Source organism: Mustela putorius, unplaced genomic scaffold (genome assembly GCF_011764305.1).
Source record: "Mustela putorius furo isolate JIRA1106 unplaced genomic scaffold, ASM1176430v1.1 tig00003858_pilon_pilon_pilon, whole genome shotgun sequence".
Taxonomy (NCBI): Eukaryota; Metazoa; Chordata; class Mammalia; order Carnivora; family Mustelidae; genus Mustela; species Mustela putorius.
Genome location: NW_025422010.1, coordinates 1,621,846 through 1,636,206, shown reverse-complemented (window position 1 = coordinate 1,636,206; position 14,361 = coordinate 1,621,846). Strand labels below are relative to the sequence as shown.

The window sequence follows — 14,361 nt, the reverse complement described above, 5'->3', positions numbered from 1 at the left end:
ATAAAATCCTTACAATGGCCCAAGAGGTTTCATGTAATTTGCTCTGGCTTTATTTCCTCTCATCTTCTACCGCTTACTCCCCATTCTCACATCCCACACAGGCTCCACTGGCCTCCTTGTTCCGGCAACATATCAGGCACAGGGGTGTTTGCACTGGCTGTTCTCTAAGCCTGGAATGTTTTTTTCCCCAGATCTTCACATTGCTCGCCTCCTTCCCCTTCACATCTGCTCATATAACTATACCTCTAGATGAGGCCTCCCCAAAGCAGCCTATTTACAATTGTAACATCGTCCCAACCTCTCATTCCGCTCTGTTTCTCCCAGGCACCTACTATTTTCTAACATACTATAAAACTTGTTGTTTATGTTGGTTGTCTATCTCCCCCCACTGGCTGCAGCAAGAGCAGGGGTGTTTGTGTTTATTTCACCCATGTAACACATGGGTTAAACAGTGCCTGGGCATAGCAGACATTGAGTGAATGTTAAGGGAGTGAATGAATATTAAATTTTTTTAAAAGATTTTATTTATTTATTTATTTGACAGGCAGAATCACAAGTAGGTGGAGAGGCAGGCAGAGAGAGAGAGAGGAGGAAGCAGGCTCCCCGCTGAGCAGAGAGCCCGATGCGGGGCTTGATCCCAGGACCCTGGGATCATGACCTGAGCGGAAGGCAGAGGCTTTAACCCACTGAGCCACCCAGGCGCCCCTGAATATTAAATTTTTAAAAAGAAGGTAGAGAACACTGAAGTATGCTGCTACAATAAAAAGTAAATGAATCATATTTACTTGTATAAATTTAGCTTAGCTCTGTAAAGATACCAGTGGTGGTTGTTACAGGTCAGGACAGCCTGTTGGCTGGGGACTGAGGACGGATGGAGACATTTTACTTTCATACTTTCTAGATTTTCCTCTATGGTCATATATTGCTTATTCAATAAATAACTCAAATGAAAATAAACAATTTGGAAAACATGATAAATAACATCTCCCTATCTCTGGCCTTGCCAGGTCAGCCTTCATGTATTTTGGCGTGCTTTCCTCCTTCAAGTCTCTCCCACAGACACCTCCTCCTCTCAGCAATCATGGCTACACCATTGGCCTTTGATTGGAGTCCAGTCCCCTGCAGTGGCCTACCGTTCATTAACCTTAATCTGCATAGTTCTGAAACTAATGATGCCTGAATATCATATGCCTGGCTTCTCGAGCTAATTTTATAAAATTAATTTCTGTAATTAATGGCTGTTTAAAAGCTGACCTGTCGCTGAGCTCCTATAAGCTAGTTTCTGTTTGAAGAGTGAGGCATGTGGGCTAGATGGCCTCTAGAGGCACTTGTAAGACTGTGTAATCATAAAATGAGAGAGTAGTTAGCTTTGGAGAGGAAGATGGGCTATAGGATAGGGGAAGAGGATGCAGACATTCAGAATGTTCTTGGTGGTTAATTCACACATAGTTATTATATTTTTATGTTTTGTAATTAACATATATACCTATATAATGTTATGAGTATCTTTAAAAGTTAACAAAAAGAGATTGAAAAATAATAAAACTGAAGGGTAATTAAAATAATAAAAAAGGACTCTAACCAGATTCTGAGAGGCCCAGGGTTCCCAGCTTTGAATATCTACTCGATTTGGCTCCCTAATTTCACAGACAAGGCACCTAAGGCTCACAAAAAAGAATTTGCCTAGTGAGTTAGAACTAGAATTCGAAACCAGATTTCTTGACTCCTACTCCAGCGCTCTCCACACTATCTTCCTAAAAATGCTAGGAGGCTCTGGGTTAAAGATCCTTTATAGCTAGGTCCTTTGAGAACCACAGTAGGGGGCAGATCTCCCCATCACAATATGGGATCCTGGGCACACAGATCAGAGTAGTGATCTTCATTCCAAAGCTAATTGTGCTGGAGGGTAATACCTGTGCCTTTGTTAGTTAAGTTTCAGTGCTAAGGCTGCAGGCTTAGGGGATGGACTTAGGTGAGTTGCTCTACCTCTTCCTGTGCCTCAGTATACTCAGCTATAAAACGGATGCAACTATCAACTTCAAGGTTCTTTGTGAAGACCACACAAGTTCGTGAAAGTGCTTTGTAGATTATAAATCTTGATTCAAGTCTATTAACCATTCATTTATGCTACACTGACTGAAATTTCTAGTATATTCCTGGCACTGGAAAGGCAAGTAAACAGGAATGACAAGGCCTCCATCCTCTGGGAAGTTGGAGTGTGCTGGGGGGAAACAGAAATAGAGAATTAGAGCCGGAACTGTGCCTGTGGGTTAATTAAATTATGGGGTTATTTACTACTTTGGAGCTGGGGAGAGAACAGGATTCATGGAGGAAGTGTACACTGAGCTGTGTCTTGAAGGGCAAAGAAGTGGTTAGTGTTACAAGCATCTCATCGGGCAGGAAAGAGTTGACCATTTGGGAAATTAAAAGAATCCAGCATGGCTGAAGGAGGTCATGAGCTAGGGCTTTGGGTAGCAGGCTAGGAGTTTGGACTGTGTCCTGAGACCAGGTGAAAGCCATGGGAGGGTTTTATGCAGCTGATGGATGGGTCTGGCTTGCTTTCAAGAGCAATTGCTCCAGCCAGCCCTGTGTTTGCTCCACTGCGGGGCTGATCTGTGTCATTAGCAGGTAATCAGATTGCAGATCAAGGAGCATGAGCCAGGGCTAGACAGTTCAGGGATCAGACCAGGGTAATTTAGGGGAAGCTACTGAACCTTTTTCTGAAGTTTGTCGGTAAACTGGATGTTATCACTTCCCAAGTTTACTCTGAGGATTAAAGGCATGCAGGGTTCAATTCAGAGTACAGTCACTTCGCTTCCCTTTTGTACCATGAACAAAGCTGAGCCGCCTTTGTTCTTCACCGTAACCCTGTAAAGCATCATTGTCCGCACTTTACAGCTGGTTCCGGCCTCGGGGCCCTTCGCGCCTGCGCGGTGGGCGCTGCTGGCGCTGTCGGGTAGCCTGGCAACCGGTCGCCTGGCAACGGGCGAGCGCTTCCGGGACCCCGGGCTGAGGCAGGTGAGCCAGCCGCCGCCAGAGGGATGGGGCGGGGTGGGAGTGGGGGTCCCCAGATTCACCCCTCCCTGTTCACACCGGTCTCTCGTCCTCTTACCTCCCTAACCCATGCTCCTTAGAAGAGGGCAGGACCCTGTCCCCAGCACCCACTACTCCTAGCTCGGAGAGCCCAGAAAAGGCCACATTCCTCCTAGCCAGGGCCCCCTCTCCTCTTGCCCCGGGGGGTCACTTGGTGTCCAGAATCAAAGTCAGGCTCACCTCCTTTACCGAAGCTGAGCATTCCTACAGGGCTGGGACTGTCAATGGGACTAATTGCAGGAACCACTACCACCCTTAACAGTAGCCACAGAGGACATATTCAGAGACTGCTGTGCCAGGCTCCTGGGTAGCAGCAGTTCCTATAACCACTCTGGCAGGGAAGGAAGGAGGTGTTCTTATCACTTTCCTTTTGCAGCAGTAGAAAGACACAGATAGAAGTAACTTGTCAAGGGCCACCCGCGGCCTAGGTCTGGACCCCGTTCTTAATTACAGTTGACCCTCGAACAACATAGGGGTCAGGAGTGCCAACACTACCCTTCCCCCACAATCTAAAATCCACTTATAACTTTTGACTCCCTCCTTAACTATTACTAAGTCCATTGTTGACCAGAAGCCTTACCGATAACATACACTGTCGATGACCACGTATGTTATATTTATTGTATACTATACTATATTCTCACAATAAAGGAAGCTAGATTTTTAAAAATGTTAGTAAGAGGGGTATCAGGGAGAGAATACATTCAGTAGTTATGTAAAAAATATGTGCAAAGTGTAGTGTGTAAAAAAAGTACCGTTTTAGAGGCGCCTGGGTGGCTCGGTGGGTTGGAGCCTCTGCCTTTGGCTCAGGTCATGATCTCAGGGTCCTGGGATGGAGTCCCACATCAGGCTCTCTGCTCAGCAGGGAGCCTGCTTCCCTCCTCTCTCTCTCTGCCTGCCTCTCTGCTTACTTGTGATCTCTGTCAAATAAACAAATAAAATCTTAAAAAAAAAAACAACTAAAAAAAGAGTACCGTTTTATAAAAAACCCATGTGTAAGTGGACCCATGCATTTCACACCTGTATTGTTCAAGGGTCAGCTATACTGAGCCACACCACCTACAGTCGCTCCAAGTGTGTATGTGTGTAATAAAATTATATCACACTTTAAGCTTAATTCCTTTTTCTGTGGATGTGTCAGAAGAATCTGAATACTATTCTATACGGTGGCTAACTGATCATAATAAAAAATACTTTAAAAAAAAAAGGAGAAGCAGCATCTGAATATGGGTCCCTGATAGATGAATGAACTAGACCTTGATTTAAACATTGGCTCCTGGCCTTCTCAGTTCCATAACCTGAAGCCATCTCCTACCCTCAGACCTCAACTACTTCCTTTGTAAGATTGGGATAACACAAATCCTGGAGTAATTGGGTTAGATACTAGATGATGCTGGCATAAGATAGCACCATCTGTGGTGACCACATTCGTGTTTGCTGGTTTGTTTTGTTTTGTCTCTTTGGTGCCTTTGACCCAAGGACCATCCTGTAAAGCATTGGTGGTCCCTCTTTCATTAAGCATGGGAGAGCTCTGGAGTTTGCAATTTGGGCTGCTATTTACCTTTATTGTGACCTTGAGCAGATTCCTTCATTCCTCTTAGCCTCAGTTTGCTAAACCATAAAATGAAAGTAAAGGGGGTGCCTGGGTGGCTTATTCGGTTGTTTCTCTGCCTTTGGCTCAGGTCGTGATCTCAGGGTCCTCGGATCAAGCCCTGCATTGGGCTCCCTGTTCAGCGGGCTCCCTGCTCAGCGGGGAGTCTGCTTGTCCCTCTCCTCCTGCTCTCTCTCACTCTCTCTCCCTCAAACAAATAAATAAAATCTTAAAAAAAAAAAGAAATAAAGTAAAGATACCCACCTGACTGCCCTTACAGTTTCGAGGATCAAATGAGAAGTAGCTTCTAAATCCCAGTGGTAATAATGACACCTTTTTGATTTCTCTTAATCAGTGGTTCTGAAGTACTTTTGTTTTGAGAGCTAGAGAACTGTCCTCTGCAGGCGTGGAAGGATGGCCCATGCCCGGATCTCCATGTACCTGCCCCCTGACATCAACCCTGCCCAGGCCTCCATTGCCTATGGCTGTCGGGCCCTGCCCAAGCTCAACGAAGAGCTGCAGTCAGACGACCTGCTGACGAGGCAGAAAGCCCTCATGGCACTTTGTGACCTCATGCACGACCCTGAGCATGTCTATGTGGCCATCGACATAGGTGAGTGTCACAGCCCAGGTGACCATGACTGGGGTCTGGATGGACAGACACAGTAGCCAGAAGTGGAAGGGGCTGAGGTGACCTGGCCCCTTCACTGTGACCCTCTGGGTTTGTCAATCCGTCCTTGCTCAGACACACCAGCATCCCACCGAGAGCCACAAGTCTGTCCCCTCTGCTACGGCTCAACCATGTGGCCACAGATCCACCAAACAGTGCTGTTTATCTATCTCATCCATGAGACTGTCACAAAAGATAGGCTCGCGCCTTACTAAAACTACACAGTTCTGGGAACTCTGTCCCTTGTGTCCCACTCTGCTAATTATCAAAATAAGGCTTGAGGTGATTTTCATGACATGGTCACACGTTTCCCAGATGAGGCACCTGTTGGACGAATTGCGGCTTCTCCCTCCAGCTTTAGGACTGAAGGGCCAGTTGATTCCAGATTTGGCTGTGGTTCCTGGAACCAAGGCCTAGGACACCGGGTAGAACTTCAGTACTAAGAGTTGCTGTTTAATAAGCCTGATTCTGGGCCAGCACCACCCAGGTGCACTGCCTATGTTATCTTTTTTTTGCCTATGTTATCTTAATTCTGATAGCACCTGCCTTGGGAGGGAAGATAAAAAAAACTGACAGATAAGAAAACTGGAGGTTCAGAGGAGGGGTACAAGGCTAGGGTTGGCAGATCAATAAATAAAGCTGGATTTTTATTTGCACAACCTGGCATCTCTATGTGTGACCTATTCAAGGGTACATGACCACTTTGGGACAGAGGTGAGAATTTGACCCTCAGTCTCCCCAAATGCGAAGGCCATTTTCTTAATCCTGCAGTGGACTGAGACACAAAGCATTGTTTGGAAACGTGCAGGGGGTTAGATAACACAGTCCCCGGTGCAAGCCTTTCTGGCACACAGAGACCCCTTGGGTAAAGTTGGAACTACTTCGCAACTGACACTATTCCCTCAGCCCCCAAAGCAGCAGTAGTTTTTTGTTGCCCAACATTGGCTCACTTGTTGACTTCCAGGTGAGTTGATTTCTGAGACTGGTAAGTGTTTAAAGATTTTTGTGCCTTGTAGGCTGCTTGGAGAGCCTGAAAGCTTTGCTGAAGGATAGCAATGACATGGTGCGGATAAAGACCACCGAGGTGCTCCACATCATGGCGACCCATAACGTGGGCAGGTGGGCAGCTGTCTCTGGAAACCCATGTCATGCTTGGGAGCCATAGCCCTCCCCTGGGTGGCAGGCCCTTGGATGACCCTGAATCTCTGAATTTTTGTCTGTCAGTCTGTGTGTGTGTCGAGGGGAGGGTGGAGGTGCTTTCCCATATCCGTTTAGTTCACACTCTTGACCTGGGATGACTAGTTTTACTTGGTGCTGCAAACAGCGCGGAGAATCACAAACAGCCCCGGAGCCCTGCCCAGGTGCTGCTGCCCAGGGTGCATGCACCCAGAAAGAAGGAATCAAGGGCAGGGTGCTCACTATCTTCTGGCTGCTTTGATGTAAACAACAGATGCCCCTTTGCAGAAGCTGGAGATCCTTTCAGTGGTGTCAGGGCATCTCACGAAATGTAAGGTTGCTCAGTCCCGCCTCTCCCCAAGCTCTCTGTACCTCATTGTCCTCTTCTGCACCTGCTCGTGGGGGCAGGGGGTTAAATGTGTTGCTGTGCTTACCTGAGACAGACCCAAGGCAAGTGCTTTAATACTTAGGAGCATCGAGGACTGAAGAGCCTCTCATTCTTCCTACTCCTCTTTTCTCTCTCTGACCTGATGTGGACATTAAATGGTTAGCCCACAAGAGCTGACAGACACTGTGGGGAGAGGTGCCTGGAGCTTGGGCAGGTACAAGGAACTTGTGAGCCTAGTGGGGGTGCCTGTCAGTTTGTTTTGTGGCAGTAGGAGGTTGGGGGGGGTGCAGATTCCTGGACATGGCCATGGTGGCAGGGTTGGATGGGGTGACACGCAGTGAAGCAAATATCACTGACCAAAGACCTACTCTGGCCTGGCCTGCACTGTCCTTCAGGTTCTGCCATCCCTCCCACTGCAACCTCCAGGTGTGAGGAGATACTCTAGATACCGTGGCTTGTTCCACCATAGCATGGTAGACGAAGAATGCAAAGGGCCCAAAGTAACAGAGGCTGATTTCTGGAGTTTGCCTGAGTTCTGTGGTGAGCCTATAACTTAAAGCCAGTAGCTTGTGGAGCCTGGCAAGCTCTAAGTAACTGGTCATGAGGATACTTTTGTACCTCTTGTACCCATACAGGCAGCAACAGGAAGAGAGGATGGGGGCAGTAGCCTGGGGCTTGATGTCTTGTCACCTAGAGGAGTCTGTCGGTATAACAGCCCACAAATGGGAGAGCCTTCCAGGAGGCCTAGCTGCCCTGGCTACCTCTAGCTCACTTGCAGGTGAGGGAGGCAGATGCCCTCAAGGCAAACACCCCAGCCTTACAAAGCAGGAATGACAGGGAGTGGGTGACCAGAACTGACTGAAGAGGCCCTCTCATGATGGGCAGTCAGGGAAGTCCCCTGCAACTTGGGTGCCCCGCTAGGATTTTCTTGTCCCAGAATGACTCAGAACTCACTGTAGGTTAAATCCTGGCCAACAATGGCATGAGCATGATTGGTTGGGCACTTCCTGTGTTAGGTCCTGGGCGGGCAAGGGCATCACACTGAGTTCTCACTGAGCTCAGCCCTGAGAGATATGAGCTCAGAAGCCCTCACACCACATGTGCTTGGCCCCAGCAGTGAGTTAGTTATTAAAAAAAAAAAAAAAAGTCATAAAGCCAGCAATTGAAGAAATTGTACATTCCCTTTAAACTGTTCATTTTAACCCCAGACACAAATAATTCGGCATTCACCAATCCTGGTGTGCCACCCAGACCTCTTTTTGGGTGTGGACCCACTGGTTGATATTTCCCGTCATCTTTTTTTGCTTAAACCACACCTATAATATCAGCTAATTTGCAGCTTGAGTTTCTTTCCAATAGAGCAGAGAACTCAAAGACATTAATGGAGTAATCTGCATGTAAAAGCCTTCTAGAATTTATAGTCATCTCACTTTTTTTTTTTAAGACTCACTTTTGAGTCTTCCCAAAGCAATCAACTTTGTTTTCATAAGGAAATTAAAAAACAAAACCAAAAACAAACCAACAAACCTCTTCTCACATCTAATTGGCTTATCTAATAGTTAATTAACTTATATAATTATCACAAGCAGTGTAACAGGCATACATAGGCTTGGAGGCAAGCCCCTGGCTATTGGCAAGCCCCCCATTCAGCTTGGGGGAGAGGCAGGGGCTTCGAGGGACAGGGTTTGCAGAGCCTGGAGCATCGGTGGGTGTGTGCCCTGGTGGGTGGGTCCCTGAAGTTCAGGGTAGGTCAGATGTGGGATTCTGCTGCCTCATCCCCATTTTACAGATAACAGGACTGACACTCAGATGAGTGAAAGGAAGAATCCAGGGGCACACAGAGCAGTTGGAGTCCTAGCTAAGGAAGGGACAGAGCTGTGTGATTCCAACGTGTGATTCCTTCCACTGGCACACAAGCCACACCGCTCTCATGGCCTCTAGGGTTGGTGTAATGGCTTGCCCACCTCTGGCCTTTCTCTTTTCCCTGGAAGCCAGAGGAACGTGGTCCATGCCTGTTGCGGGTGGGCAACTTCTTCCTTGGTCTTACTGGATCCTCTCTGGGCATGGTCTTAACTGTGTCTAAATCTGAATTCTTTTCCCCAGAGAGGGCTTTTTAGAGCACGATGTCCTCCTTGCCTTGTCCTACCTGCTGAACGACCCTCAGGTAGCCTGCCGAGAGAATCTGCACCTGGCGTTGAAGCACGTGGCCCAGCTGCCCTCAGGTAGGCTCTCTGTGGGCACTCAGGTGGCCCCTTGGTCTCCTCTCCGGGTCACTCATGCGCCATGCTGCAGGTCACAGTCTAGAGCATGTTTAAAAAAAAAAAAAGTTATGCTTTTACTAAGGTACAACATACATATCAAAAAGGCACAAATTGTACATGAATGTTTTATTAAGTTGTACTAAGTGAACATGCCATGGAATCTCCACACAGACTGAGAAATTTCTAGAGCATCACCACCACTCTAAAAACTTCCCACGTGCCCCAGACCAGTTACTACCCCTCACCCAAAGGGAAACAGTATCTCCTGTACATGAGACTGTAGGTTGTTTTATGCCTTTTCTTAAATTTTACCTAAGTGGAAACATTCATCCTGTAATGTCTGGTTTCTAGCTTTCTCTGTGCTCAGCGTTTTATCGCAGAGATCCATGTATGATTTTTGACAATTTGTGCTGGACTATGTTATTCACGTCATATGAGTACACTACAGTTTCTTTACCCACTTTGTTGCCAACAGACACTTGAATTGTTTCTAGCGAATGGCTCCCAAGAACAGAGTGTCCATAAACATTCTTGTGAGTGTCTTTTGATGGGTATAGAGAGGCGTTTCTTTTGAGACACACCTGGAAGGGGACTTGCTGTGGCTAGGACAGCTTTATGTTCAGCTTTAGAAGCTACCACTGATGGTTTTCTAAAACACTTACACCAGTTTGCACTCCCATCAGCAGCACACGCCCTTGATCCTCACCCACACTTGATCTTTCCTGGCTCTTTATTTTAGCTATTTTGGGGGGGGGGGTGGGTGTTTGGTCTCATTTTGGTTTTAATTTGTGTTTCCCTAATGATTATAGCCCTATAAATGTCCTCATTTGCGAAGTGTGCCATAGCATGTTTAAGGAATAAAGGAAGCCTGCCCCTCCCCCACCAGGCTTGAGGTCCCCCTTGGTTGAGTGTTTCTGCTTAGATTTAGATGCAGAGTCCAGGGTGACAGACTTGTGTCAGGTTCATGTCCGCCATGTCACGTGGTGCAATGAACATTTTTTTAAACAGGGGTCTCATTCAGAGAGGAGTGATATCAAGGCCTTATGGGGGTGACTTAAGTTAAAGGTGGGCAAAAAGTTGTCATAGCCCAGGACTGAGATGGCCCGGGGTTCTCTCTGCCCTTCCCCTGGTTCCTTGCCTGCCCCTGGATGGGGAAGCGAGGGCAAGTGAGAAGATGCTCGCCAAGCGTGTTGCACATCGCCCTGCATGAAACGTGGCATAAACACTCACCTCCATGCATGAGCTCTCGCTGAGTTGAGGGCCCAGAGAGAACTGACTAATGGGATGAGGTTCCGCGAAGTAGGGCAAAGGAGCGGAGCCCTTGGGGTCCCAGGATTGCTGCCCATCCGGGAAGTAAGACTTCTTCCAGCTGGGCCAAACTGGATGTTAGGGAACACATTAGGCCAGACCACAGAACCCTCTGGTGGTCTTTTGAAAGGCTGAACTTATCCCTGGCCCTGTCCCAGGCCAACGGGATCTGTCTCTGGGAGCTGGCACATGTAACTTTCTCAAACGCACCTTGGCTGGCTCTCTCTCGAGGCCATGACTGAGGGCCACTGGGAGAGTGGGGTGTCTGTGAAGCACCGGCGCTCAGGGCTGAGCTGAATGAATGCCCTGTGCTCACCACACAGGAATGCTCCTTCTTGGGGTGTGGAGCTCCCAGCCAGCTCTCTTAAATTATCGCGATCTGTTTAAGCCTTCGGAGAAATACAGAGATAATGAGAGTAAACATCATGTACCATCACAGCTTTGCTAAGTTTTAACATTTCACTGTATTTCCCATTTGCTTTTTTTTTTTTTTTTTTAAATAATAGTCCAAGCACCCTGTGAACCTCCCCACCCAGCAACTTTTCTCCTGCCTTCCCTGGAGCCCCCAGTAATTTCTGACTATATCCCTAATGGACGTCTTTATATGTTACCAAGGATGTAGTCATACAGAGATCTCGTCCCGCATGTTTTACAACTCAATGCCAATGGATCTGGTTGAATGCATCCCCTTGCCACTTAACGTAATGTTATAATTTTGAGATTTAGCCATGCCATGTCACAGGCTCTGTTTGACTGTTTTAACTGTTGCATACCTTTCTGCTGTTTGAACGTAACGCTGACATTCAATACACTTACCCCTGGTTGGCTCAGGGGGGAAGGCTGGTTGTTTCTGATCCCGAATGTTCCTGCTCAGATTTTCCTGGAGTCCCTCCAAGCCCTCTGCTGGAGGACAGCATCCTTGTGGAGGCGGGAGATGCACGGCCTTCAGCTTGGCCAGATATTGCCACTGCTTCCCCGCCCTCCCTCCTCCAGGCAGGAGATAGCCTGCTGTGCACCCTCAACAGCAACCTCTAGGTATGCTGTGCTGTTGCACTGTTGTATGGCTTTGCCTACCCTGTGGCTGGGAGAGGAGGCATCTTTCCTCTGCCTGGCGCCACCCGCATTGCCTCTCCTGCCAGGTGCCTCCCTGGAGCCTGAGAATTCTGTTGAGTTGTTTTTCTTTTTTTTATTGATCTGAGGGAGTGTTTCATTCATCCTGGATTCCAATCCTTCGTTGGCTATGTGCACATATTGCAAATGACATTTCCTGGGCTGTTGCATGGCTTTTCACTGTTTGTTTGTTCATTAGCCCAGCAGTTTTCCATTTGGATGTAGTTGGTTTTATCCAGTCTTTCCTTCTGCGTGTATGTGTGTGTGTGTGTTCAGTGCTCATGAAGATATTCTGTCCTATTTTGTACTAGAAGTGTAAGAGTTTTGCTTTTCACATTTAGCTAGTGAAGGTACCTGGCCTGGATTTTTGTTTGTTTGTTTGTTGTTTACAGGTCTTCTTGTCTAGACCTTGCCAGTCTGGTCTTAGCTACAAAAACTCTATGGTAATCTGTGTTCTGGTGGGGAGGGCCTGATTCTGTCTCCTTCCCGCAAAATTGTTCTGGTAGCCACAAGCACTGGGCACATCGCAAAGAGTAGGGGGACCATGGTTGGGACAAGCCTTACCGGGGACCCCAGGAGCAAGCAACACCCTGAACCACAGCCTTCCTTAGATGCTGCTCATTGTGAGGTGCTTGCAAGGGAGGCCTGGGACACTCTGGTGAGGGATGTGTAGCAGTGGTTGGTGGGGAGAGAGAGACATAGGCTAGGGCAGATGCCCCAAGAAGTCTGCCTGGGGGGACTCTGAGCACTGTGGCTTCTGGTATGGTCAGTGTGGCTGTGTCCCAGGTGGTGTCCTCACTGGGTCTCAGGGTGGGGTGGGTGCATCTTCTTCATGGGTGTACTTTTAACCAGTGTGTGATCTTGGGCAGTAGTTTCGGCTTTATCATGGGGCATGGGAGTCTGGGTGCCTGTGTGAGGCATAGTCTGGGCTCAGCTGGCTCTCCGGCTGGTGGTCATCAGTACAGGTTTTCTATCTGCTGCCACGCCAAAAGGCACCCTCTGCACCTAGCCGCGTGCCCAGCACTCAATAGATATTGGTGTTAGTAGCCTTTATGCCATATTTTAAAGGATCATTTTTTAGTTATTTGTGGCAATTAGCTCCCTCCCTCCTTCATCAATTCAACAACCATGTTGGACCCTTGATCTGGTCCAGCCACCTTGCCTCAATTGCTCCGTCCGTGTCCCTCTGTAGTTTGAGCTACCTGCAGGGGAAGGGGGGAAGGTCCTCCCTCTTGAGTCCTTGGGCCTGGAGGGATCTGGTGAGCTTTGTGGTTTCCCAGAGTAACCAGCAGGGGGTGCCATAGGACCGATGACTGCCTGACCTGGCCAGGTCCTGGGGTGCTGCAAGTCAGGCGAAGGGAAAGCAGGATTATGGAGGCAAACGCCAGGCAGAAGCCTCCAGCCCAGGTTCCCTGCCAGGCGGGCCCTGGGTAACCGCTGGGAATTCTGGGGGAATCTCTGTTGGCTCCCTCATTTCTGCTAACCACACACAGAAATGGGTCTTGTTTTGTGGCTGGCGTTACAGGAGAGAACACTAATGTCAAAATCGAGGATTCTTCTGTAACTGGATTTTGGGAGGCAGCTGAATAGTACCAGGCCCTAGAAGTGTCTCCCTACCAGCCCCACTGGCCACGGCCCAGGCCCCTTGGGCCCTCTGATGGTGGCCTGGAACCAGGGTGACTGGGTGCATCTGTGAGTCTGGACTGAGCTCTGAGCTGCTGGCCCAGCTGTGGCAGCAGCATGATGCAGAGACTGTTCAGTCTGACACACTGTAGGCAGCCTTGGCTTGCATGGGGCTGTGGGGGGTAAAAGTAGGTGCCCCTCCCTGCCCAGGGGCCAGCACCCACCAGGGAGGCAGAGAGGCTGTGCTCAGTCCTCTCCTGTGGAGACTGGCTCCTAAGCCTCAGACAGGAGCAGTGTGGGCCTGGGGAGGGACAGGGCTTGCTGTCAGATGCAGTTCCGATCTTGGGAATCTTGAGGTGTGGGGGGACTTCGGAGCTGAAGGGGTGGGAGTGGCAGAAGCCTAGGGAGAGGGTTTTCTGAAGAAGCAAAACACGGTGCTCTCCCCCTTTCTGCAGTGTGCCTCAGACAGGCAGTCTTGGGCAGATGAGCTACTGCACTCCTTTCTCTCTTCAGGGGCTGCCTGGGGAGGTGGCCTGGAACAACCCCAGCTCCTCTTGGCTCTGACACCACAGAATGCAGGAAGGGGGCTGGCTGCCTTAGAGGGGTGGGCCTGTCCTTTCTCACCTGCCTTCAGGACAGGGTGTGGTGGCCCTAAGCATGTCCTCAGCCTGACAGTCTGTGCTCCCTTCCCAGACTTAGCAAAGGATGATGCCCACAAACGGGGGCTGTGTCCACCTGGTTCCCAGCCTGGTGCACCTGCCTGAAGCCTTGTCTCCTCTCACCCTCCCCATCTACTGGCCTTCTCCAGCCAGGAGAGCCTTTCCCTGTCTGGCCCAGTCAAGGTAGGTCACCATCCCAGCAGCTATCCCTCTGGGCTCTCTTGGAGCAGGCAGTCTCTCTCAGCCCTCTCCACAAGGCTTTCATATTCCCAGGCAGCTGAGGACAGCTCATTACACAAAGCGGGTCAAGTCCTTCTGGTGACTCTGCAGGGCAGAAGCAGCTGGCCCCTGGCCTTGGACCTACATCAGCACTGAAACCCCTCACCCAGCTCATCTCTTAGGCGAGCGCCCAGGGTGCCGTCCAGCCTTGGTGGGGCCCCCTCATCCTCATGGGGGACTGTAGCTCTTCCCGGCACTTGCCC

At 49.1% G+C, this 14,361-nt stretch overlaps 1 protein-coding gene across 2 annotated transcripts in view; it reads left to right on the top strand.

Annotated features, from left to right (window-relative positions):
• RSPH14 (radial spoke head 14 homolog) overlaps positions 1–14,361 on the top strand; it is an 80,013-nt gene that overhangs the window by 656 nt on the left and 64,996 nt on the right. Inside the window, exons 1-4 of one of the 2 annotated variants that reach the window (XM_004742449.3) lie at positions 2,954–3,018; positions 5,040–5,297; positions 6,371–6,473; positions 9,022–9,140. In XM_004742449.3, the coding sequence (XP_004742506.1) occupies positions 5,099–5,297; positions 6,371–6,473; positions 9,022–9,140 (421 nt within the window). In that variant the 5' untranslated portion in view covers positions 2,954–3,018; positions 5,040–5,098. Of the gene's footprint in view, positions 1–2,953; positions 3,019–5,039; positions 5,298–6,370; positions 6,474–9,021; positions 9,141–14,361 lie in introns of those variants that run through there. The other variant, XM_013051270.2, reaches the window with a different exon arrangement.